The sequence below is a fragment of the Cotesia glomerata genome, linkage group LG1, assembly GCF_020080835.1.
Source record: "Cotesia glomerata isolate CgM1 linkage group LG1, MPM_Cglom_v2.3, whole genome shotgun sequence".
Classification (NCBI taxonomy): Eukaryota; Metazoa; Arthropoda; class Insecta; order Hymenoptera; family Braconidae; genus Cotesia; species Cotesia glomerata.
In genome coordinates, this window is record NC_058158.1 from 3,730,806 (window position 1) to 3,756,547 (window position 25,742).

The 25,742-nt window shown below is 31.3% G+C and overlaps 1 protein-coding gene across 1 annotated transcript in view; it reads left to right on the top strand.

Moving 5' to 3' along the window:
• The window catches only part of LOC123275441, a 145,285-nt gene that overhangs the window by 33,252 nt on the left and 86,291 nt on the right, over nt 1-25,742 (top strand). Inside the window, exons 3-4 of the mRNA XM_044743581.1 lie at nt 10,295-10,394; nt 12,494-12,656. Coding sequence (XP_044599516.1) covers nt 10,295-10,394; nt 12,494-12,656 — 263 coding nt within the window. The remainder of the gene's footprint in view (nt 1-10,294; nt 10,395-12,493; nt 12,657-25,742) is intronic.

Consider the following 25,742-nt stretch of genomic DNA (forward strand, 5'->3'; position numbering starts at 1 on the left):
CGTTATAACATGTATGTTTTATCTTCGGCCATTTGTAAATTCAACTAGTATACACAAATACTTCATTTTATTTTCCTTTTACATTGTGCCAGATCAACGCAGAGTATTTAAAACTCGAATGACATAGCAGGACCGCAGATAAGAGCCCTTGCCTTTTGGTATTTGCTAATTTAGCTGAGCTTTCTCGTAAAACCCTTTTACGAAGCCTTCTATTACATTAAACTGAGATGAGATTGATTTTCAAAGCCATGAAAAGATCACTGAAAAATCCACTGACTAACGGTACAGTCCTCAATATTTACTGTTTTATGTGAGTGTTTTTTACGAATTTAAAATATACTTACGTGTTACTTCCATAGATATACAAGTACATGCACGGAAAAGCCAAACAAAAGAGAGTAAGCATTGACGGTATCGTTGCCAATGGTCGTTAAATTTTAGAATGGATTTTAAAGCCTCCATTGTCCTGGTTCTTGTACGATTGGAGCTTGCGTTCCCTCTTGTCTACTCTATTACTGTATAGTGAATTGTGTTCACTCAGGATATTCAATTTAGAAACGAACAATCGCTGTGCCACAAGCAGCGTGAGCTCGTGAAAAGTTTATAAATACATTTTTGATTAAATTATTATTATTTTATATTTTTTTTTTAAACTTTTTAATGCAAACATACATTCTATATAAATATAGATTCCAATTTGCTTTGATAAATTTACTTGGGGTGTTTTATAGATCCTCATCAAATAAACGTAGTTCGTGTTCTTTTCAAAGCTTTTTTGCTTTTCAGTGCGCCGATCAATTGTCTTGATTGATTGCAGTATTATTGTGTTTCACTCCTACAGGAATAAAAATAAATGTCGTATTTATTTGGTAGATAATTAAATTCTTTGTTTATTTAATGGGAAAAAGTTTCATTATTTCTTGCTTCTATTAAATAAACACTATTTATTTCAGTGTTTATTTTTAAGATTACGATTTTTTTTTATCCGATAGTTCAGCCAGTAACATACCATCTGAAATAACATGTTTGTTCGCCTGCCGAGTTTATTGACAGAGTTTATTTAAATAAATAGACATTCTTGTGTGTTACGTTATTAAAGACAACACAAAGTTAGTTGTAATAAAATAAATGAAATTGATACGGCTAAGATAGAAAACTCAGATAAAAAGAATCAAGATATCGTTGCAATAAAACTTACGATAAATTATTTTTCCTGGATTTAATCGCTTCAATGGTTTTTATTATCAACTTAGTGAATTTTCCACGTGAATATGCTGGTTATAATCGGATCGAGTTAAAGATATGTTTGTGGAAGTTTAATGTCACATTTCATAAAAAATATATTCGGCAGTCGCGAAAAAATCAAATTATACTTATAAAGTTACCTTTAAATTTCTAAACATAAAGACAAGCAATATAAATTTTATTTTATTTGAGGGACAAAATCAATAGAATTTTAGTCGTAATAATTTGTTTAAATGTTTAAAAGAGTTGTCAATAAGTTTGAAAAATTTTCTATATTGATTTAAAAAAAAAAATAAAGTTATATTTCTGTAATATTGACGCCTATAGAAAATCCACTCAGAATACAAATTTTTATCCTCAAGAGTGCTATATAAGAGCGGAGAAAAAGTTCTCAAGTAACAAAATTGTTTTATTTTATAAAAATTCATTGGGGGAGTTTATTTATTGTTTATAACTTTTTTTACTTAAAAATAATTTTTTTACTGACGTAAAATATATTTACGATCAGATTTTCTTTGTAGCACTCAATAGGAGTCGGGAAAATTTTTTTGACAGCTGATTTATTTTATATGTTTACTCAGCTGAATTATTCACTCGAATAATTTTTTTTCCAAAACTTATTGGCAAATAAATTTCAACCCACAAGTTCGAATAAACTTTTCCGAAAATTTCGGTACTAAGTAACAGAAATAACAATCTTATTGCTATAATAATCGATTCTGTCCAGAAGTACCTTTCAGATCCACTAGATAGCTGGGAGTATTTACACGACTAATGATAATCCTTAAGGACAATCCGTAAACGAAGTTGTTGTTTCGTATCAAAGAGCACGAGCACCGAAGTGTAAGTAACTCACGACAATTGCCTACGTGAATCTTGTTTCAAGTGCAAGAGCTCTGTCCAGTGTCCAAGTTAAACTGGACACTCTTATCCAGAGACGAGGGTACCGAGTCCCTACCGGAGACAAATGAGCCTATGGATCTATCTCGCGGTAGACCATTTGTCTCTATTCTCTCTTCTCTCCTCAGTCTCACGGATTTCCCGTTTCCATAACACGAACAACTGCCGTTTCCCGTTTTATTATCTCCTGTTCTGAGCTGCAATCCCTAAGTCGTTAACTCAACACAAAACTTTTTAATTTCTGACATTTTTATTATTCTTCCTCTAGAAATAAATTCATTTCTGCTGAAAAAAATCACCATTAAATTATCCGTTGCACTGAAGAAAATAAATAAAATAAAATAAAACCCTAATTTGTTACACAGAAACTGTAGCAGTACACAAACAACGTCACTAAAAAAGAGAAATAAAATAAACTAGGTTGAAAAAAAAAATAAATATATGATTTATGCATAATATCGAGTGTAGACATTTGAAAACGAATGGCAATTTGTTGCAAGACGATAAAGCTCTAGAAGAATTGCATGGAATGCCCAACACAATGTATTCTTGGATTTGAATAAAAATTTTACTATAACAACTTTCATATTTTTATTCTTATGCTCGTTCTTTATTCTTCATGTTTTTTCTACGTGTCAGGGACTTAGTGGTTTTCAAATGATTTCCTTCGGCGCCATTATCGTCGCAGAAGCAGCAAACTAGCAAAACTAAAAAAGCAGCATCATTATAACATAGTAATACTATACTCTGACTCTGATAATGAAGGATGCATATGAAATATGGTTTTCCAGCAAACATCGGATCCTCGAACTTTAAACGATAGAGCTCGTATTATATACAGCGCTCGGGTTTAAGATACACTGAAAATTTTCGCTATATTATACTATAACTACCAGCGATGAATATATATCAAGTGAAAATTTACATCCGTTCAACTGTCGTCTTTATGCTTCTTCCGTACATAATGCTAAGTTTTCCTATATTGAAAAGTGTATAGTTCAAAAGTTTACTCTGGATTATAATGGAATTATATTTTTAGGTATAATTTTCAGTATATATTTATGCTTATAATTTTTAGTTCACAGTAAACACATTTTGCATCATTGCGTCAAAAAATTTATGTGTAAATTTAACATTTATTGCATGCCTTAAGCGCGAAGCGCGCAGGTATGCTCTACTCTCGCCTAAAAATCATGATTTTAATTAAAAAGTGATTTTCATAATTTAAACGAAAAAAATTATGGATAAAAAGAATATTGAAATAAATAATAATAACTACAGAACACGTTAAAAAAATTTTCTTATCGATTAAATAAGATTTCTCAGAAAAAACTCGTTTTTTTGATGAATTAAATGAATAAGAGCGTGGTATTCACGGGAGCACTGGGCTTGATAAGACCACAACTTTGTCAAAAATCACTTTCACGATTTAATTTTTTTTTGTTTTATTCCTTAGGAAGTTTGTCAAAACCCTTGTGAAAATTGTGTGTCAAAATAATTCCGTTTTGATACAGTTAATTTTTTTCGACTGTCAGTTCGGTGACTTTTTCTGCGATTTTGGCAGCCATATATATTATTTTTCATAAAACAGGATTGAAATAACTATAAACAAGCAGAAACTATACATACATGATGGTATAATTACTAACTGTTTTATCATCTGTTAAAATTTTTCTTTAGCTCAACCTACAGAGGGGGTAATACTACTCGCGGGAAAATTCAAACAAAAAAACGAATAATTTTTGTTACGATCTAAATAATATTTGTATGACATGAGCGCTTAAGGCATGCTCATTTGGATTTTCCAAACTTTTTTGTTAAATCAACACTAAAAATGTTAATTATTTAACATAAAAATTTCTAACACTAAATTTTTTGACGCAATGACCCAAATTTTTTTACTGCGTATGCTCTAGAGCTGTATACCTATTTAATGCGGTTTAGGCTCTATATTCTACTATACTCGGTGATTTTCTCTCGACTTTACGGTTTCTTTGACATGTTTTGTTTATTTTTCGTACTATACACTTTGCCACTTTCTTTCTACTCTTTCTACCCTTGTTTGAACAAGTCATCCATAGATGTAAGTCTGTAGGTAAAAAAATAAAATGTGAGAATATATGAAATGACGAAAACAAAAAAAAAATAAAGAGACTATTGTCTCGATAGCTGTGAAATTGAACAGCCTCGTATTCTCATTCCGATATAACTTGATGAAATGAAAACTCACTCTGCGTTATTACCAGAGTCATATACACACACTCAATTGAATGTTTTTTTATTTTCGTAGAGAGTACGTCGTTGAATCAGTGACTTTTATCCTCTTACGATCGACTTTTCGTCGCTTGACGAGTTTTACGAAGTCGTTGAGGCGAGGATATTGACTCTAGCTTTTCCTAGTCTCATATATTTCTAAAAATTTTTTTCTTATCCATTATTTTAGTACTTTTACTTTTTATTTCATACATAGCTTGGAAATTCTTGTCGCTTTCAGGCTTCGACGTCCAGCAATGTCTAAATTGCCCGGAAGTCAAGTGATCAGAGCAGTGGTGAAGGCACGTCATGACGATCGATTGGTAAACTCAGATAGGTACGTCGTGTCTTCGATGTCCTGAGGATTTTCCTGGGAAATCTCCTCTCCGGTAATAGAAGCCTGGTTAAATAAAAGGATCTTTTGCTAACAGTCAACTCCAGAGCTAAATGCCTCCAGTGTATTGTCGTTAATCTTACGGCTGATCGAACGTGAATGGAACTATCACACCGTGTCGCTGAAAATATAATCTCAAGCGATAGCGATACAATTTTATTATTACTTTTTATAAATTTATTATATTAGTTTTAACCAAGAAATTTTTATAGAAGAATTCGCACTTGCCAGGCTAAGTGTTATTCAACGTCTTCTTAATCGCGTTTTATATTGTTTCAATTTGTTCCAGCGGAACGTTCACATGAAATATTCATTCTGGTCGTCTTTAGCGCTACTGTTATTCTTATAGAGAGAATAAGGATTTTTTTTTATTTTCTTACCTTTCTCATGCAATGTCTTTTTTTAGTTTACCATCAATTTTTTATTGTGTTATTTTATATAACCTGGTACTCCAACAGTGCTCGTTATTATTTATACATTTTTCATGAGTTCAATATTCCACTATAACGTTATTTTTATCCAAATATTTTAAAGCTTGAGCTTTTAACAGAAATGTATACAAATTTTATGTTTTATTGAATCTAACGACATAATTATTTACTACTTGGAAAACAAAAAAAGATATTTTTCCTATAAGTACATAAGCATTTTTCTGATGTTAACATAATAATGATCTCTATGTAATAGGGATACCTATTTTCTACTTTCCGCGCACAGAAAAAAAATGTTCTTAAATCAAGTATATAATTTTGAAGAACTTAATATTCTTGATTTGAGTAGAAAAATTCTTGATTTAAGGAAATTTTAGTTGATTCAAGAATTTATCTTATGAATCAAGTTAATTTTTTTTTCAGTGTGCAGACAGTAAAAATATGTACTTTGATTAAACTTGAACCTACTCTCAATTATACTTTGACACAACAACTAAATGGTTGGATAAACAATATGTTAGTAATATTAACAGACGAAAATTACATGCATTCGATTTGTACACGTGGACCCGTGAAATTGCCATGACTCAGTTAGTGTACATACATGACAGTTATATAGGTATATTAAACATATATACGTGTGGGAAAACCGAGGTAATACATTTTGTATATACGTCGCATACTCGGGGGGATATGAGTTGTGTTACTCTCTTGTCGACGGTTTAAATTGGTCATTGAGAAATTTACAAATTATTTAAAATTAACTTTTGTTCTAATCCTTATATAAAAATTATTTTATATATGTTTAACATATACAGTAGTTTATTTAATAAATAAATAATTTTTTACGTAAAATTGATACTAAAGAGTATACAGTTAATTTTGTGTATTTTTTAATTATGCAGAACGCTTGAATTAAGTAACAATTATTTGAAGAAATAACTATTTCTTAGTTCAGAAATTTTTCTCGAACCAAATTTATTATTTTATCAGTTTAGGTATTGAAAACTATAACTATTTTATGTCGATTAAAAATTTAACTTGTATGCTGACGTTTCTACCGTAAGTGTTATAAATTTAAAAACTGAAGAATTTACTATACACTAGGAACTATCAATTTTTTAACGTGCAATAAATTATACGATCTATATAACAAGAATTTTATAACAGAAAACATCTACTTCATTTACTTCGAATCTCATCTTCATCCAGTGAAGATAATGCAAACATACATTTCCCACAAGTACAGAAGGTAACTTGAAGTTACGTATAAGATTTCTTATACGTTCAATTTATCTTAAACTGAACGATTGAGCTGTAGCTTGCTCGATGGAATATCTCTCGACGTATTATACATAATATAAACAAGAATATTTCCATCCGTACTGTTAAATCGTACATGCTGTACAGTAGTTGATTGCTGACCAGGATGTTTGGGATTATTTCCATGAATAAGAATGAGTGCATCCACTCTCGAAGATTATTTTAACCGATATACACGGTTATGTCGGGGAGTATAGCACGTGGGTGTATATCATATATAGGACGGATACGCAATCGTTGCAGTATCCTCAGGCTAAATTGTATACTTCGTTGTATTGGCTTTTAATTTATTAGTTCCCTCCAGCTATATGCCGTCAGACTATCACAATCTACCGTCATAGTTATCAATTTAAATACATGAGAACATTAACAATATTCAATCGCTTATTTATACCGATTATTATTGATTAATATCTGCAGTAGAAATTTTTTTTCATTATTTTTAAGTAGTATATACTGATAAAAGGATTTGTTAATATTAGATAAGTCTTGTTAATTGTTAATAAATATTTTTTTAACTATAAAACTATGAAACTATTTTTAACTATAAACTATTATTTATAATTAATAAATAAAAAAATTGTTTTTCAACAAATGAACTTATAAATAGTTAATAAATTCTTCTATTAGTGTATAAAAACGTAGTATTACATTGTTGTTTTTTATACTTTTTATTTTTGTGAGTTTAAAAAATACATTTATAAGTTTAAAAATTTGAATGGTCGATTTCCATTATCGTATCTACATTACATGCACACATATGCAAATAAGTTGAGAGAAGCACTTTATAAATTTACCGAATCTAAAACTAACTTTCGCGATAGTTACGACCGTTCTTTTTGGTCAGAAAACTACTTGACAAGTTTAAAAGGGTTAGGAGGTACCGGAGGCGATCCAACCAGTTGTTGGAGAATTCGTTCAGCAAAATGTAATCTCGACTTCTTGGCTCATACAATTTTTTCTTAAGATTCTTGAGAGATTTTCTCAACAGTTACTTTATTTCTTTAACTTTAATTTTGTTTTGCTTTACTTTTCTCAATCTTTACAAAAATTAACACTTCAAAATTTTCAGTTATTTATATACCTATTGTACTTGTATGAAATAGTGTAATTTATTTACTTATTAAAAAAAATTTATAGTGTTAAGAGCTCTAAATACATCAACAGAATTCTGTCAAACTAATTAATACCAAATTAACAGTTTTGGGTTATAAATTAATTTATTAATTATCATAACACAAGAGAAAAGACCATTAATACTGCGCAAATTTTAATATGGCTACTTCAATTAGTATAAATGATTTCACATTACAGAAATAAACTAGTCATGGTGGTGAACAGCATTTACAGTTGAAACTGACAGTTGACACGGGCTTACCGCAGGCTAAAGTGTACGTGACATTATGTTAACATGCAAGGGAATTTTACTCACTAGTAATTTTATTAATTGATTGTTAATATATAAATGCTAATTATTGCGGTGTACCATTTTCAATTTATTCTTTAAATAAAAAATGTATTGACGTTCCACGACTCAAAAGCGTCATATTTATTTGGTATCCAATATTTGTAATGAATTGTAAAGTAATATGAATAAAAATGATTGTTTTTTTTTTGCAATTTGACTTTTATATTTATTATTTTTATTCTACATGGAAAATAATATCACAGTAGAATCTCTTTAAACCATATACTGGTGCAAGGTTTCAATAGTTTCATACGAAATGCTAGCATGAAAAAAATTAATCTCGAAAATTTATTAAAATTCATGAACCTGAAGTTCAACCGATTGTATACAACAAAAAATAAAATTATGCTCCAATGATTACAAAATTAAATTTTTTTCAAGGAAATTGATCAACTTTACATTGTTATTATTAAAATTTATTTCAAAAATTGACTTAATATAATCTAATTAATTTTTTTTTTAACCTAAAATCTGATAACTCTTCATTACAACTTGATACAAGAAAAAAAAAAATTAGGAAAACGGTTGACCCTGAAGGCCATCTCTGTAACTTCCCGCCAACTTTATACCTAAACGCTTGAAATTGCACTTATGACGTTTTTGGGCTCTTCGAGCTCATAAATACAATTTGTGTGTTATTTTGAGCTCTCCGAGCTCAAAAAATAGCTTTTGTATGCTTCTGAGCTCTTCGAGCTCAAAAATTTGATAGAAGTTTGATAAAACACTATTTTTTGAATTTTCAAATCGCAATAACTTTTGAATGAATGAACCGATTTTCATGCGGTTGGTGGCATTCGATGCAGTTTCTTAAGCTCCATAAAGAATATTCAAGTTTAAATTGATAGAACGAAAAATTTCGGAGTAATTCCGAAAAAACACTTTTTTCGTTTTTTTTTCGTTCACGCTATCTCTCGAACGAATCAACCGATTTTGACCGGATTAGCGGTGAACGACGTGGTTTTTCAAGCTCAAGGGCGGATTAGTTTTTGGAGTTGATATATGAAGCCGTTTAAAAGTTATTCCAAAAAAACCACTTTCAAAAAAATTTTTTTTCCGATTTTTTTTGAGATTTTTCAAAATTTCTCAAAATCTATCGGTCCGAATCGATTCAAACTCATAGGAAATCTAAGTTTGAGGGAACTCTTTAGAACGCCGTTTGGTAGATTCCGATCGGTTCAATCGTTCAAAAGTTATAAGCCATTCACACACACACACACACACACACACACACACACACACACACACACACACACACACACACACACACACACACACACACACACACACACACACACACACACACACACACACACACACACACACACACACACACACACACACACACACACACACACACACATATATATACAGACAGACAGACATAGTGACAACCTCGCGGGGATAGTCAGGGAAGCTTCCTGTGACCTTCAAACGTCGAGATCTGATGAAAACTCGATTTTTGCAAAACGGGGTGAAAACAATAACTTCCCGATTTTTGAAAATCTTCGATTTTCTTAGCGGGAAATTAAAAATATTTACACCTGAGCGACTTCTTGAAGGTTTCGTTCAGACTTACTAAAAACGAAGAAAACTTTGAAACTTACAATCGATAATAAGTGTATCGTTCGAACAATGTTGACTAGTAATTTTCCCAATTTTGACCCTTTACGAACTTAAAACTCAGCGAGCATCTTGCTGAAAATTTCGATCCGTTTTCTCTTTACTCATTTTACCGAGATCATGTTTCCCAAGCGAATGACTTTACATTATATATTATATATGTATACATACATTATTTACTATACATACTATATTACAGGCGCGTATTCCCCGAGGTCGCGCTTGAGTTTTCGCTGTGCAAGCAAGTATTTTACGGGTCACTGCTTGTATATGTATCCCTTTACTTTAAAAGTCACTCCGACTACTATCATGGTGCATACCATTGCAAATGCAAAGTTCAAGGGTTTCACAAGTGCCGAAACATTTTTGTCAATCTTTTGTACACCGTGCAACTCTATACTACACTCTTGTTCCCACTTAAAGTGCTCAAGCAGCTTTGTACACCGACTTTAACTACATTTAGAGCTTGTTCACCTCAGTACACTCGTTAACGACACCTTGTGCTAGAAAGTAATTAAATATTTTTGTTTCAAATGCGTCGAAATTACTGAAAAAAAATAACAATAATAGTAGAAGTGGTGATGATATTTTTAGTATAAGCATAAACATTAAAATAATTTAAACATTTAATTCATTACTTTTTTTCTTGTATATTTTCAGGTATACTGGCGGCTTTTTCCGACATGAAAACAGTATTTTTAGCGTGTATTTGCACGTTATTACCGCTGATGATCGCCCTAGCAATAGCGTTCGGATTAAGGTAAACAAAAACATAAATTAAACTTGCATTTATATTCATACGTCTATTTTTATGTGTAAATAATAAATCTTTTGACGTATATTATTCTACATATGTAGAATAGTGCATTCCATACGATAAATTTAAATCCTCATACGCTAAACTAAATTTTTATTTATTACTGTAATTTATCTCCCACGTCACCACTTTAATAGGATAAATCTTTACCATAAACTCTTGTTAGATTTCTGAAACTTTTTCAAAGCTAACTTTTGTACTTTACTTCGGTAACAATTTTATGGTTTTAACCTTTTTTTCTTATAGACGTTCGCTTAGCACTTTTAAGCCCTAAGTATCCAGTACTTCAGTCACCAAGTTTACTTTGCGGGCTAATGAATTAACTTGGATAACAAGTTCAACAATCTCAAGTACTGCTATCACTCTTTCCTGTGAAGAAAATTTACTGGAAGCCAGAAAAGTCAATGTATTCTAGATAAATATTTTTTTTAGATACTCGATATATAATTACGGCACACTCGATCAATTATCGGTATTGAAGAAATTCTAAGTATTCTCATTACTTCCTGAGAGTAGCTAGGTAAAAAACTTGCATCGTGATTAAATAGTTTTTAACCGTAAACTTTTTCCACAAGTACCACTGATGTTCGAGAAATCTTCGGTGTTTTAATTAATTGTGATACCTAAAATGACGAGTTTTATTTCTTTTTAATTGTAAAAGTATGCTATTAATTGGAACACCTCCAATTCAATTTAGCTTGGTAAATATTTATCGGTATGGGTAAATTATTGAGCTGAGAAATTTCAGAACATTTGGAAAAAACAATGAAAAACTTTGAGATTTTTTTATTAAAAAATTAGTACACCATAAATATTCCAAACTTGTTGAATATTAATAAATTAAAAGTCTCGTTTCAACGTTCATTAACAATACAAAGACTCAAAATTACTGCAAGAACTTTAAATTGCATAAATCAAAGCTCAAAAATCTACTTAATGATGCACGTGATAGCTAAATCATAATATTGTAGTCCATGTTTTACTCATTGTCTCCGAAAATAGGTCATTGGTAGGTTAGCCAGTTGGTCGGTTGATCCAGAGAAAAGTAGAGAGCTGTAAGGTCGTAGTAGCGCTCGTATTTTCTGTCTCCATCAAAAGATTAGTGTCCTCCCTCAAACTTATCCGCCTACTAGGAAGATTATCTTCTCCGAGTCCCACCGATTTCAATCCATCTTACCACTTACACTTCATCTCCGGCCTCTGCCACTTTTGCCGTGTTCGACCTTTAGTCTACTCTTCGCTCTCTGCCCTCTGGTCTCTCTAATATCCTCTTTTAACCCTTTTACCTCTATTTGTCCTCCGTAGAGCAGCGACAACTTTTACAACTTGAGTTTCCTTTACTTTTTATTCCACTTTTAGTTCACCATCAATACTTTCTTATTATCCAGCCGACCATTGTCATAAGTCAGCGAAAGCTGCATCGGCAACGGGAAGTCGTAACTCCATTGAAAGATGGCGCCCATTCCAAAATCCTCACGAGTAGAACATTGACAGTGATTAATGGCGCAATTCAATGGCAAACTGTGTGGATATGCAATACTCTACTCTGCAGTAGCTTTCTCCTTCAGTACCGCGCTATGCAGTATATTTATATGCTTATACGGATTTGGATGTGTATATAAATACATAGGGTTGTAACGGATAGTTGTAACGGGTCACCCCCGGTTGAAATGTGAGAGAGCAAACGGCCGACTATTTCACTAGATCAACTGCTGTGCTGTGCTATGCTACTACTGGTTTTACTGCAACAGGATTCGAATAACACCTACTATACATTGGCGTCCCATAAATTTCACATTTGATTGATTGTGATGACGCCGATAGCAGCTACACTTTCCAGAAAATCTTTTTGACATTGATGACCGATCCGTTTACGTTAACGAGACTTACGAGACTTGCGATACTTTTTTACTGCTGACTAATTTTTTCCTATTGGATAAAAGGCTTGCTCACTATTTAATAACTAATTGATTAAAAAAAAATAAAATGGAATAAAAATTACATAACATGAACTAATTTTTCTTCACGATGTTATTTTTCAGACATGCATGGAGGAAATATAGACTCAGAAGAAATGGAACGAGTGATTTACCGTGGTATCGCGGGGTTTGTTCACGCGATGATACCGCAGAATCGCTTCATCACAGACCCCATCGAAATAGTATCAGCATCCAGCCTGCAACGAGGATTTTATCCGCGCAAGATGTGAGTGATTATTTATGCTGATAAATTCTAAAGATTATAATCCAAAATTTTTGTCTTTTGAATTAGAATTTTTTTTTATCAGAATTGAAATTTTGGAATAGAAAATTTTACTTTTCTATATCGGATGAAGTTACTGGTGTTTTTTTTAACGTACGGGAAACAATGTAATTTCTGAGAGAAACAGTTGTAAGGCATAAAATTATACCGATATGCAAAATGTAAAACACAGTGTGCTTTCACAACCCACGAAGAATTGAATTACTTTAGTGAAACAGTTGCAATATTAGGGACGTGCGGTTTAGATACTTTGGGTTTGAAAATTGGTTTCTCTTGTCGAAAAAAGTCTGCCGGTTTAGTAGAACTCTCGTTGAACTACCTTCTTGCCATCAACATTGAAAATCCCCAACCTACTATTCATTTTATCCCTCTACCTGTTTTTATTTTATTTTTTTACTTATATTTGTTCTTGTTTTCTTTTTTTCTTTCGCTTTCACCTTTTCCCCTTCCTCAGAAATATTCTTCTCTCCTTACGGAGACAAACTTTTTAACCCACGTTGCTTTAAATTGCTTTACTTCACCTGAATTTCCAGCACTTACAGGCGTCTATCTCGCTTTAATCTTCTAAGCATTTGCGATTGTTCTTTGCGAAAAACAAAAATAAAATCCGTCAAAAAAAGTAAGGCAAAAACTTTGCATAACAAAAGAGATAGCCCTATAAAAAAGAATACTGTGGGGCATTAATTCACTGAACCAACGGAGCTTAAAAAAACTTACAGCAGTTAAGCAGCTGTAAAATTATATCACTGACTTTTACAAACGGATGTCTCGATTAAGTAAAAAGCTTGAAAATAGAAAAATTTCAAGGCGCACATTAATCGAAATATCAATAGCTGGAGGCGACTTTAATCGCCGATTAAAAAATATACTATTTTTATGCCTTTCATTTAATCTAATTTTTACTGACTTACTTTTGACAAACTATCAAAGTATCTCGCACTTCAAATTGCTGCTTTTGAGCAAGTTTGTCAACAAAAACTGCTGCAAGTGGATTTCCTCAATCCACTTTTACGATGCCTTCAAAGTAACGGCTTAAAGGATATTTTTTTCAGCCCTCTGTACTCTAGAATATTTATTTTATCTTTTTGGATTCTCATTTTCTCACTTATCCACTCGATGAGAAGGCTCAAACAAAAGGAGAAAAAAGGTTGGTTGCTTCTTGAGAACGCGACTTGTGGTGGTAAACTTGCGGGTGGCATATACCCAACACCGTTTCTCCATTATTGAGAATTGCTAAGATCGTGTCTTCGTGTCAAGAAGGACGTTGATCCTAGAAAATTGTGAACTCACAAAATATAACTTCATAGAAACTAGGATATAGTGAATATGAAAAATGTTCCCCGATATGAAGAAAATAACTGTAAAAAATATTATTAAATGTCAAGGGCTAATTGACGTTGATGTATGGCATTTTTTTTTTTGTTTCATTTTTTATGACGAAGGTTTTTTCATATACTTATGGTGGAGTTTCTAAAGGATGGTTGTCGTTATTGATGATGTTTGTGGAACTGGTCGATGTAAGAAGAGCTTTTGCTAACTCCTTTAAGTATCGTCAGTTTCACCAAAAAGACCGCAAACGGACTTTTATAGTTGTAAGAGGCTTATAGATCCGCAGTAAATGCAGATGATTGTGGTTATGTGAGTATGTATGTATTGTGAGAGAGTTAGGAAAGTTTCCGAAATATCTCTAATTTACTACTTGAACATATAATTTAATGCTTCGGGCAACTTAACTTCGAAATTCTGTAGATGAGAATATAATATGTTCAAGTAATCGTCATATATTGCATTCTTAAATGATCTAGACACCGATTTTAATAAAACATTAGATTATTATAACAATTTTGAAATATTTTTCTTTGTAACGAAAGTAAATTGATTTATTGCTTAATTTAATTAGTAAAAATTATTTTTTTTTATACTTGAAATTTAATTAAAGTTTTTGGTTAGTACTCTCTTATAATTAGATACAAAAAGTTTTCCTGAAAAAAATTTGATCAGTAGAGTCACTCTCCAATTAATTATCTTTTTCTCCATGGTTAAATGATTGTCGAGGTATAGTTTTTGTCGAATCCACAATCTTTGACATTAATGTTTGTCTTGTAGTAAAACTTAATCCAGTATAAGATGACTGAAATAAAAAGTTGTAGATTTATTACTGATATTCTCATAAGACGTCTATTTTGCTAAGCCTACCTTATATATTAAATATCTTGCCAAGTTTTCTTAATATTAATACATCAAGCAATATTTTTTATACTTTTGATAATATTCTCAATTAATTCCAAGTTTATTGCATTCTATAGTTTTTTATTCTGAATATCTCACTTGATGTTTTTAGTTTGATCAAAATAACTCCGTCTACTGGTATTAACAACTTTGTTAGATATTCCGCATAAATTTGAATTTATTTAAATACAAAGAGTATAAACAGTGAACATATAGTATTCCGCTTAAGTAGAATTTAAGAATAATTATTTTTATGTTAATCAATTCCAAAAAGCTTTGCTGCATTCATCAATAAATTTTTTTTCTTTTATTTATACAAAATCATTGTAACTAAAAATAAATATAACGAGCACTCAAAATATTATATCGTCCATTTGAATATTTGTGCCGTTGATAAATGTCAGTGCAAATTTAATTAATAAAGAGCATCCAATTTTTCCGTTAATATTTATAGATCAATTAAAGTTGAATAAATATATCCAGGGTGAAATAGAAATCAATTTACTTCTATTGAAATATATTAAAGAGTAAATTATATTATCGGGTTTAGAATTTAAATAGAAACTAATACTTCATTAGGGAAAATACAGCTCGAAGCATAAATATCCGTAAATTTACCCTCAATTTGTATTTAAATTATGCTAAAATTACTATTACCGAAGATTGTGCACCTGGTGAATACACTGAAAATACCATTGGATTGTGAAAAGATTTCTACTATCGCGAACAAATTTTCTCCAAGATCCAACTTTTTTTATGTGCACTAATTTCGATTTAAATCTTCCGCACCAGATGGTGCCTTTTTTATCCATAGATTTTTTTCCTTTGTTTGCGATTAATGCCGCCTGCACTTTATTTTAAAAAATTCTTCTAACTAACGAGATAATTTCAAATAACTATATTGTTTACACCTTTCATGATTGTTATAAAATTTGAATATTGGGTAAGATTTTGATAATGTTGATTTATGATTTTTTTAAGTGGCATTTGAAAAAGTTTTGCCTTGAAAATCTCAATCATTGTTATTGATAATTCCTTAATTAATAAAAAAAACCGTGATTCATTGAATTTAAAGTTAAAAAATAGAGAAGAAATATTGTTGGTAAATTTGCGAGATAACTTTTTTCACGGTTCAGTTCGAGTGTGAGAAAAATGGGTGCAGATGATGAATGGATGATAGTTTAATTGCGTTAGGTAGAGAAATAAAACAAGAAATCAAAATTATATATCTCAGCCCGTAGGAAATTGTTCTTGGATTGGGATGAAAAAAGTTGGCTGAGTCATTTTTTGTTAAGTTTTTTTTTTCATTCACTTTTAAATCGATATTTGCCTGTTATTTATTTGTTTTCAACAAAAGTCCATACACGTAATTATTTATCGTCAATTAAAGCCGTGACTTAATTGACAATTTATTCTAGGGAAACTAAATTAGTTGTAAACAAATATGTTATCGTGTACTAACGTTATTTGAATGTTGATTATTTATTTTCCCATAAAAAAGTTTAAACTTAAGGCAACCGACGCTTATTCTGCTAATGAGTAATAAAAAATCTAAAAAAGTTTGACGTTTAAAGTCTACAGTTCTAGTTGTCGAGAGTTTATATTTAACAAAGGCAAATAAAAAAGTTTTAGCGAAGTAAAATAAAATAAGATAAAATATAACAAATGAGGATGAAAATAAAAAAAGAAAATTCAGTTTAAGAAACGAGTGACAGACATGGCGAAAAAAATGTTGACTACATAAAAGTTTACACGAGTCTTTGGACGAGTGAAATCGATAAATGTCGCTAAGCTTTCAAATATAAAATAAAAATAACACGAACAAGTTGCGCAAGAAATGATCAAAAGTTACGTTCAACTGGGGGTTTTTTTTTAAAAACAAAGAGATGTTTTTTTGTTTTAAATAAAAAGCAAAGTGGCGGAAAGACAGAAGACAAAAATGAAATAAATAAAAGTCAATGCACAATACAATTTTTTTACTTTTGTTTTTTTCGAGATATGTTTCAAACGTGGGTAAAAGTTTTTAAGAAAAAGTATTTCGTTGTGGAAGACGCAATGCCAAAGATCAACAAGAGTTCAAACGGAAGTGAAATACGAAGAATCGAGCTGATAAAACTCCTTGCCAATATTTTTTTGTTTTATTAAATAGATAAGAATATGATAAAACCGTCTATATTTGTTTATATAAAACCTAAAATTGTTTTCCAAAAACTTTTTATAAGTGTATTTTAAAAAATGGTCGGGTATTTTGTCAAAAATTTATTTAATCAAAAATCTCGTATGTATTAGACAAGATTAAAAGAGTCGTCAAATTATTAACGTTATTTTATGAGCTATGATTAAATAAAATCGGGAGTTTTTTGAAAAGTTATTCAAAAAATTATAGATTAAATCACAAGGTGTAAGTTCATTTGCCATTAACGATTTCCTAAACTTTTTGGATAAGCAGCTTTGAGTTACCAATTATTCATGAGTATTAAATAAATTGGACAATGCTTTGTAAGCTTTAGAATTTTGAACTAACCATAACGTGGGTTATGTAAGCCCTTACTAGCCTCATTGATCTTTCAAGGCCTGAGCCGTAGGGCCCACTAATTCACTAATTATCGAATTCAGATTACATTTATTAGTAACATTAACAAAATAACAAATGGAAATGAAGGATTTCATTAATTAAACATCAATGCAGACCATCCTCAAAGTTTCCGGCCAACAATTTTACCGCGGAATCAAATTGTACATTCAAATATCGAGAGTCAGTCATAAATCATATTCGCCTATAAATGAATCCCGTAAAAATCTTTAGAAGTGAACTAGTGATTGGCCAGCCCGAAATACAATCAGCGCAGTGGAAGCCAATTGACTTGAAATCCAATCACGTACAACGTATTAACTTTCATATATATGTTCTCTTGAAACCCGCTCTTTGGCTATACGTTTCACTCATCTACGTTTCACGAAATACATTTACAATTTGAGTTTAAATTTCCGTGAAACTAACATCGAATTAATAGCATTATAACATGAAATCTTATATTTAACTCTTGTTACCTCTGAAATGTTACCAGTATTTGATCTCACCCCTTTAGGTTTGTATTTATATATTAATATATATCGAAAAAAAAAAAATAAAAAAAAAAAATTAACTTGATTCAAGAGAAAAGTTTATGAACTGAGAAATTTTTTTTAAATTAAACAAATTTTCCTTGATTGGAAAATTTTTTGTCTTGATTAAAAATCTTGATTAAACTCTTAAGAATAATTTTCTCGGTTAGAAAATTTTTATCTTCGATCAAGTTAATTTTTTTCCGAGTACAAGCAATATATGCAGATATTTTTTAATACCAAATGGATAAGAAAAGTCCACATGGAAAAGCCCTTTCTACATGAACATCTGCGGCACAAGTGAAAACCACATACTGCGTATCTCGTGCGCGAGAATTTTCCTCTGGAATTCATATATTTCCGGAGGCAAGTGAGGCAGCTTCAAATTAAAACGTTCAATGTAGAAAATTCACATGAAAACTCTGTTGGAGTTTTCATGTATATAGAGTTGCATTGAAACTCATGCTTTTATACCTTCGGCTCCTCATGGTGCAAATGCTTTTTCTGTTATTTTTCTACATTATTCCGAGACATACCGAAATGATTCCGTGGCGAGAAAATATATGTATACGCATACATAGATGTGTGAATGTAGGTATAAATGTATAACATATATAGTAACTGGTGGTTTACTGTACGTCCGAATGGTGCATCGCCTTCGGCAATCCGATCTTATTCTACCCTATCAGCTCAACAACATCGGGCTGGGTATTACACTCACACATAGATGGCGCAGATGATGTTTCCTGCTCACTAGTACGTTCTGCCCTCAAGCGGTCCTCGTTGATGCCGGTTCATCTCAAGTACAAACGCTGGATATCAATAAACGAATCTAGTATTTATTACAAAAAAATCCAATAATTTATCCGTCAAATAACTTGTGAATTTTTTTTAACATAAAAAATAGTAACTACGATATTTATTGTTATTTTTATGACTCAGTTGCTTTGATTATTGTATATATAAATCTTTTAATTCACTAGAGTGCACATAGCACGAGAGCCAACAATGCAGGACAGCGTGGCTTGGACTGATCGTAAGCCACAGGCTTGCGGTCGTGGGCCAACGCTGGTATGTATTTTGTTTACACTGAGTTTGCCTTTGAGTTGTATTCTCGCTCGGAAGTATTATACATACATAAAAGTATTTGAGTTTGCTGCCACTAGTACTGCTACAGTTTCACCCTGATGACAGTGTAACTCTTTATCTTTTGTCTCTTGTGTAAACGAGACGCCCATTAAATTAAAAATCTTCGTCTAGTTATATTACAGAGAAAGTATTTGGTGTTTGTATTGCATAGCAGCTACTTCTGTTTTGTATTTAATTATAAAAGTAATTAGAGCTTTATGGTATTTTTTATCCCGATATATATTTATTTATTTTATTTGACTTGTCTCCGGGGTGACATTCTATAAACATCGTCGCTGCTGGATGACACGCTGGGCCATAATTAACGTCTGCTTGCGATTCTTTAACTATACTCGAGCAGTCAGAGCCCAGGACCAACGGAATAGCAGTCAGTTGAGATAACTAGAGTTTTAGTTTGAAATAGAAGAGAATTAAAATAAAAAATGAAAAATAATATGTAAATTGAGAAAAGTAGTGGCTTACTCTTTAGAATAATGGTCTGTGTTTGTGTATTTAGTTATTTCTCTGTGGAAATAGCCAAGCGAGTAATGAAAACAAAAAGAAAAAAAATGTTTTCTGTGGAGCGAGATGCGAAAAATTGCGCTTTTTGACGCGGAAAAAATTGAAATTTTTATTTTTATTTTTAGTACATTTTAAAAATACATAAAAATTGTGTAGAAGTAAGCTTTTTAGTAGAAAAAAAACTGAAACTATATTTTATGTTGTATTCCGTTTCACTTGCACGGCTTAATTCAGAACCTTTTAAGTCACAAAAATGTTTTTGTTATTGTGAAAAAAAAAAAAAAAAATACAATTAAATACGATAAAGAAAAGTATAAAAATATATTAATAACAAAATGAAAGAATTTTTGTAAGAGAAAGTAGTAAATTTGATGATAAAAATAATATTATGTTATGTTATAGAAAAAAAATGAAATAAAATAATAATGGTAATAAAATAATGTGTTTTTGTAAGTACGTGCAATAGAATCAGACATAAAAAGTATATATTATCGGATTCTATAGTTTGAAAGATTGTAATTCAACTGTGCAAGTGTCAAATAAAAAGAGGAAAATTAATTGCGGATAATAAAATAATAGTGAGGGTATGGACAAAAAATTCTCACGCCATCAGTTTAAGTAGCAGTAAAAAATTATAGTCTACGGTGTATTGGAGATATAAAGGGCATAAGACGGTGTATAAGTATGAATGGTTGTATAGAGGAGTAATATATATGTTTTGTAGAGAGAAAAGTGAAAGAATTAACAGTTGCTCCCAGAAGTAATTTTCAAGCGAAAAAATATGAAAAAGCGTGTGTCTGTGTCGTCTTTTCTCTCTTTATTTACGTGATCCCTTGACACCACATATTTATTTTACCCTCTGTTGATGCGGAATACTTGACTCGAGTGTGTACGTAAACACCGTCGGCGAATCGTGTGGCACGAAATCGTGTTTTTGCATTAAATGCCGAGGTCCAAGACTACAAGAAATTGAGATCTAAGGTATAGTAGGAAGTGATGTGTAGTATGGGAAAAAATTCGTAAGAAAAAAAGGAGGGACCAAAAAAAGGAATGTCGAGAAAATGGAGGCACGAGAAAACAATGTCAAGAAATAGAGATTAAAAAATACGAATAGCTCAGTCTGGTCGCTCTTTTCCTTATTTTGTACGCAATTATAATCCGAATCATTCTGGAGCTAGAGTAGCTAAGACGCGACCTCATGGTACTCCTGGGAGGTCTGTGAAAGATCTCTTTGATATGTTTTTTGTTTCGTGATACAATATTCCATGCAAAAAACCAGCCACTATCACTTCTCTTCTTTGTAAATACTTTTTTACTTTTTCTACTTTTTCATTGTGCATTTTACTATTTAGACTTCTTTTTTTTTAATTCAAAATTTTTATCCTGTTAATTTTTATTAAAAATAAAAAAGGATAAATGTCTTTATTGATCACAAAAAGTAATATATTTTTTATTTACATTACAGTTACAATTATCCACTCTTACAAAATAAATTAACAAGCGAAATCACAATATTTATTGTTTCTTTAATAAAAAAAATTTTGATAGAGTTATATTTACCTTTAATAAAAATCTGCTTTCACGAAAAACATTTTCCTAAATCATACTATTCCCAATATTAATCAACAAAATCCATAAAAAAATTCATTGTTTATCTTTGATTTTATTTTATTGTAAATTACATATTACTAAAAATCAATAAACAAAACAAAAAGTACATTTGACATGTAATACAATTGTCGTCAATAATGGAAAGAATCATTACGTCAGTTAAAATTCGTATTATAATAAAATATTAATATGATTAATAAATCAACTCCATTTATTATTGAAATTTATTACTCTGAACTCGATGTTTATTTTACCGACTTCATTAACTAAGCGGACATTGATATAATTTTTGACGTAATTATTTTAATAATACCATCGCTTTGAATCATTAACAAGCAAACCTCAATCACTGTTTTGACGAGTAATTAATGAAAAAGCCAATGCATATTTATTCATTAAATATTAATGAGCTAAATATTTTACAAATGATTTATCTTTTAGCATTATCATTTAGTACTAAATAAATTGAGATCAAAACTTGAAAAAACGAGTTGAACTTTAAATAATATTTATTCACATAAATAATAATAGTAGAGATGATAATGCTCTTTTAAGTATTGATCTTCGAACGATCATAAAGATTGTTTATCATACCAGTCAACAATGGCGTATTGGCTTTCTCAAGCCAACTCGTTCAGCGATTCATTTTAGATACGATCAAATGAAATTCGTAAGCCGCTTATCCGATGCGAATTGGGTATGCAAACCCGCGGGGATAACGTCACAGCAGCGGCAGTACAGCAGGAACTCGAGCTGGAGCAGTAGCAGCTGAAACCAAAATGAAACTCCGTGCAGCGGTTACAGACCGCGACCAAACGGTACACGTTGCGCTGCCACCGTAGCCACACTCGCACTGACCGAACAATGTTGGTTGAATTACTTCTAAATGTGAGAGCCAAATCCGAAAGTCCCTGGCTATATCACTCTGTCGATATGCAGCCCGTGCGCTACCACATGGATACAATATTCACGTACATATACGTTGTAAATATATGTAGGGAGCAGGAGAGAAAGAGTGAAAAGTGAGGAGTCAGGGGCTAGGGAGCGAGGAGCGAATAGATATTTGAATAGTGAAAATACAAAACACATATTCTCTTCAGCTCGTTACAGCCCAAGCTTAAACGAATCACTCGTTTCCATCAGGGGATTTCGCTTGCAAAATAGCCCAAGCCTCTCTAATACACCGAAAAATTTAACCAGCTTATTTTTTTAGTTTTTTTACGACCTTGTGAACATCGATAGTAAACTCATTTCATCTTTTTGTTGTTAGCTTTCGTGGATGAAATTTTTTAGGGATTTTATGCTGCAGGATCGAAGTTATTTTATTATTGAAAAGGTATCAAGTGTCAATTAATATTCTGTAGTAATATTCAGTAATTATTGAATTTTTATTTTTTAATTAAATTGTTGGTATAAATAAATTTTATTTCAACATAGAGTGAATTTTAATCAAATTAAATTATCACCATATTGATTATAGGAAGATGAAAAAATTTTTGTCGTTTCAAAAATACGTCACGATGAAAAAAAAAATCTGTCTGACAGTGGTTCAATTTAAAATTTCACTAAAAATCAATTAAACATTTACAAAGTGATTAAACTGTAATAAAAAACGAAAGATAAAATAAAACAGAACCCTTTAAATCTGAGACTAACTAACAACTAAAAGTCTATTGATTGAATTCAATTTGGTTGGCAGAAATTCAAACGAGGTTCTTGTTCATTTAACGTGGAGAAAGGCGCAATGAGCTTATATGAGCTCTCCTACGCGGCCTCTCATGTTGGACCATTGACATGAATCATAATCCCAGCCGAGATGAAAGGCTTTTACCTTTTCACAAAGTGCGCCCTCAGTTTTCCATCAGTTGCCAGTGACACGTTCAAACAATTCGTTACACATTACACTTTTGCCTCACCACCGTCAGCATCGACATCAGCATCACCATCACAGCTACTTCATTTTGTACTAATCTTCCTCTCTACTACGCGGCTCTTCTATTCTGTCCTTGGGATTTTGAATTATTTACTCCTAAATTGTATTACACAAATTACTCGTTCGCATCAGATCAATAAACAACAAATTTATTTTTAAATTATTATAAACTACAGAAAATTATGCAATTGTTATTATTATGCAATTCTTGCGTTTTAGTTGCTTGCATAAATAATGTGTGAAATAAATATGTATTGAAGTCTACAGCTGCGAAGCAAAGGATGTCGAGAATTATGGAAATTTGTTGTGTTTTTTTTATTTTTCTGCAGCTATTTACTTTTTTGAATATTTGGGGTATGACAAAAATATGTAAATACTATTCTTTAAAGGAGAAGAGAGACAACAGCTATGGGTTAAAATGAGAAAGAAATAACCAGTAGATAGTAAAATAAGAAATATGAAATGACTGATATTAATCATTGTTAAATGAATTTAAATTTTGGTTTAGCTTATGCTATAAAGATAAATAATTTTATTTTTTTGTCAAAAGTACAAAATTTTGTAAGCAGAAATAATTGAATAATTTATTTATAAAAATAATTGAAGAAAAACTAAAAAAAATTACTGTAATTTTATAAGTAATTAACATTGTACAATAACCTATGAAAGACAATTTTAACTGGTTTGAAGTTGAGGCAGGTGTGAACTCCCGAAACCTCATGACTGACATGTTTCATGCACCTGCTATCCCTTTTGAATACATCGAGTACCAAAGAAATGCGACGCAAACTAAATTGGCTGGGTATTTTTATCAAAGAATGCAAACTCGTCATCTGCTAAATATTTTTGAGTACATCACAAAGTATTTTACTAAAAAATCTTGTTGTTATGACTACAATCGATAGTCTTCTACTACGTTATTCAAAAAATCTTCTTTCTAAAATTCTTGTTAATTTTATTCGTTCTTGACTACGCATATTATTATCCTTTGTTAAGCTGCCTTAAGATGAAGTAAATCCCAACAGTGAAGTTGAAGACAAAACCTATTGTCTGTGATGGTTAACAAGGAACGGAAATTAATGGTATGGATATAAAAGAATAAACAAGTATATAATAAACAGCAAATTACAAAAAAATTATTTAAAATAGTAAAGAGGTGGAAGTTGTCTGCAGATTTTCATATCAAGGTGATGACAAGATGAGTGAAAAGGATGTCACAGTTGAGCAGATTCCCAGACAGAAGAGAAGTCACTGTGTATTCAAATTCCCTCGGAGCAAATTTCGGGTTAAAACAAATGACAAAGACTTTTCTCGTCTCAACTACTGGTGTGGTGCCGTCGTGCGTGTCATGACATTCACAAGTTATCCTACGGGCTTTTATACTGTCGCCTCTGCGACTTCTGTTCGCGCTTCAACTGCCGCTTCATTCCTTTTACTTCTATATCTGGTCGGGTTGTTCGACACGAAAGACGATAAGACAGTTTTCATTACACGGAGATAAAAAAATTTTTAGATTCTTTCCACTGAACCATCAAATAAATCCATTAAAATGAAAATAGATTTCACTTGAGCTAAAAAAATTTTTATAATAATCTTCTATATTTATTTTTATCTGAAAAGTAACCAACATTCTGATAGGTTTTTCTTCCCAATATCTGACGCACGGTTTCCCGCTAATGCTTACGGACGGACCGAGAGGAAGTGCCAGCCAAATGCGCAATGTTTTCGGTTTCTACCAAAAAAGTTAAATAAAAAATGAGAGCATGATACAGTACAATGCGAAGTGAAAAGCCTGAGGGCAATTGAAAACAAGCATTCGTGAAAAGTTATAAAATGAGGTACATAAAAAACCCTTCTAAAGGTTAAATGCGAAAAGAAAAAAAAATAAGGTACATTTCACTGGCTTTGATATCTGATAAGAGGATAACTTTTTTTTCGTGATAAGTTGCTGATGATATTTTATAAAAATGAAATGAAATTCGGTAGATGGGTTACCGGTAAATAAATAAAAATGAAAAAATTTCTAACAACATGTTTCGCGAGATAACAGAGAAAAATTTAAGGAAAATGAGGGTCGAAATGGAAAAACAAGATCGAGTCCGGAGTTTGTTTGTTGGTATTTATGTATAGTATATATTATGATGTAATGCGATTGTGTACTGTGTATTGTGAATTGGGAATTGCGTGCTGGGATATAGGGTAGCGCAAATGAGATAGTATGTAGACTTATTTTTATCTGGGATTGGAAAAAAATAAATAAAGCAAAGTAAAGTAAAGTAAAGATATACAAGCCGAGAGAAAGGTACTGAGACTGAGAAAAACAAAAAATAAGATTTGAAGAACCTAAGCTCAAGGCGATAAATTATACGGCTAGGCGGTGGTAGATATATCCGTGTAAGGCCGTCGAGGAGTTTAAGTAGAGAAAGAATAAGAATAAAAGTAAGAGGAAGAAGATGAACCTTGTTTTTCTAAGCATGAATTAAAAGGGAATGAGATTTATG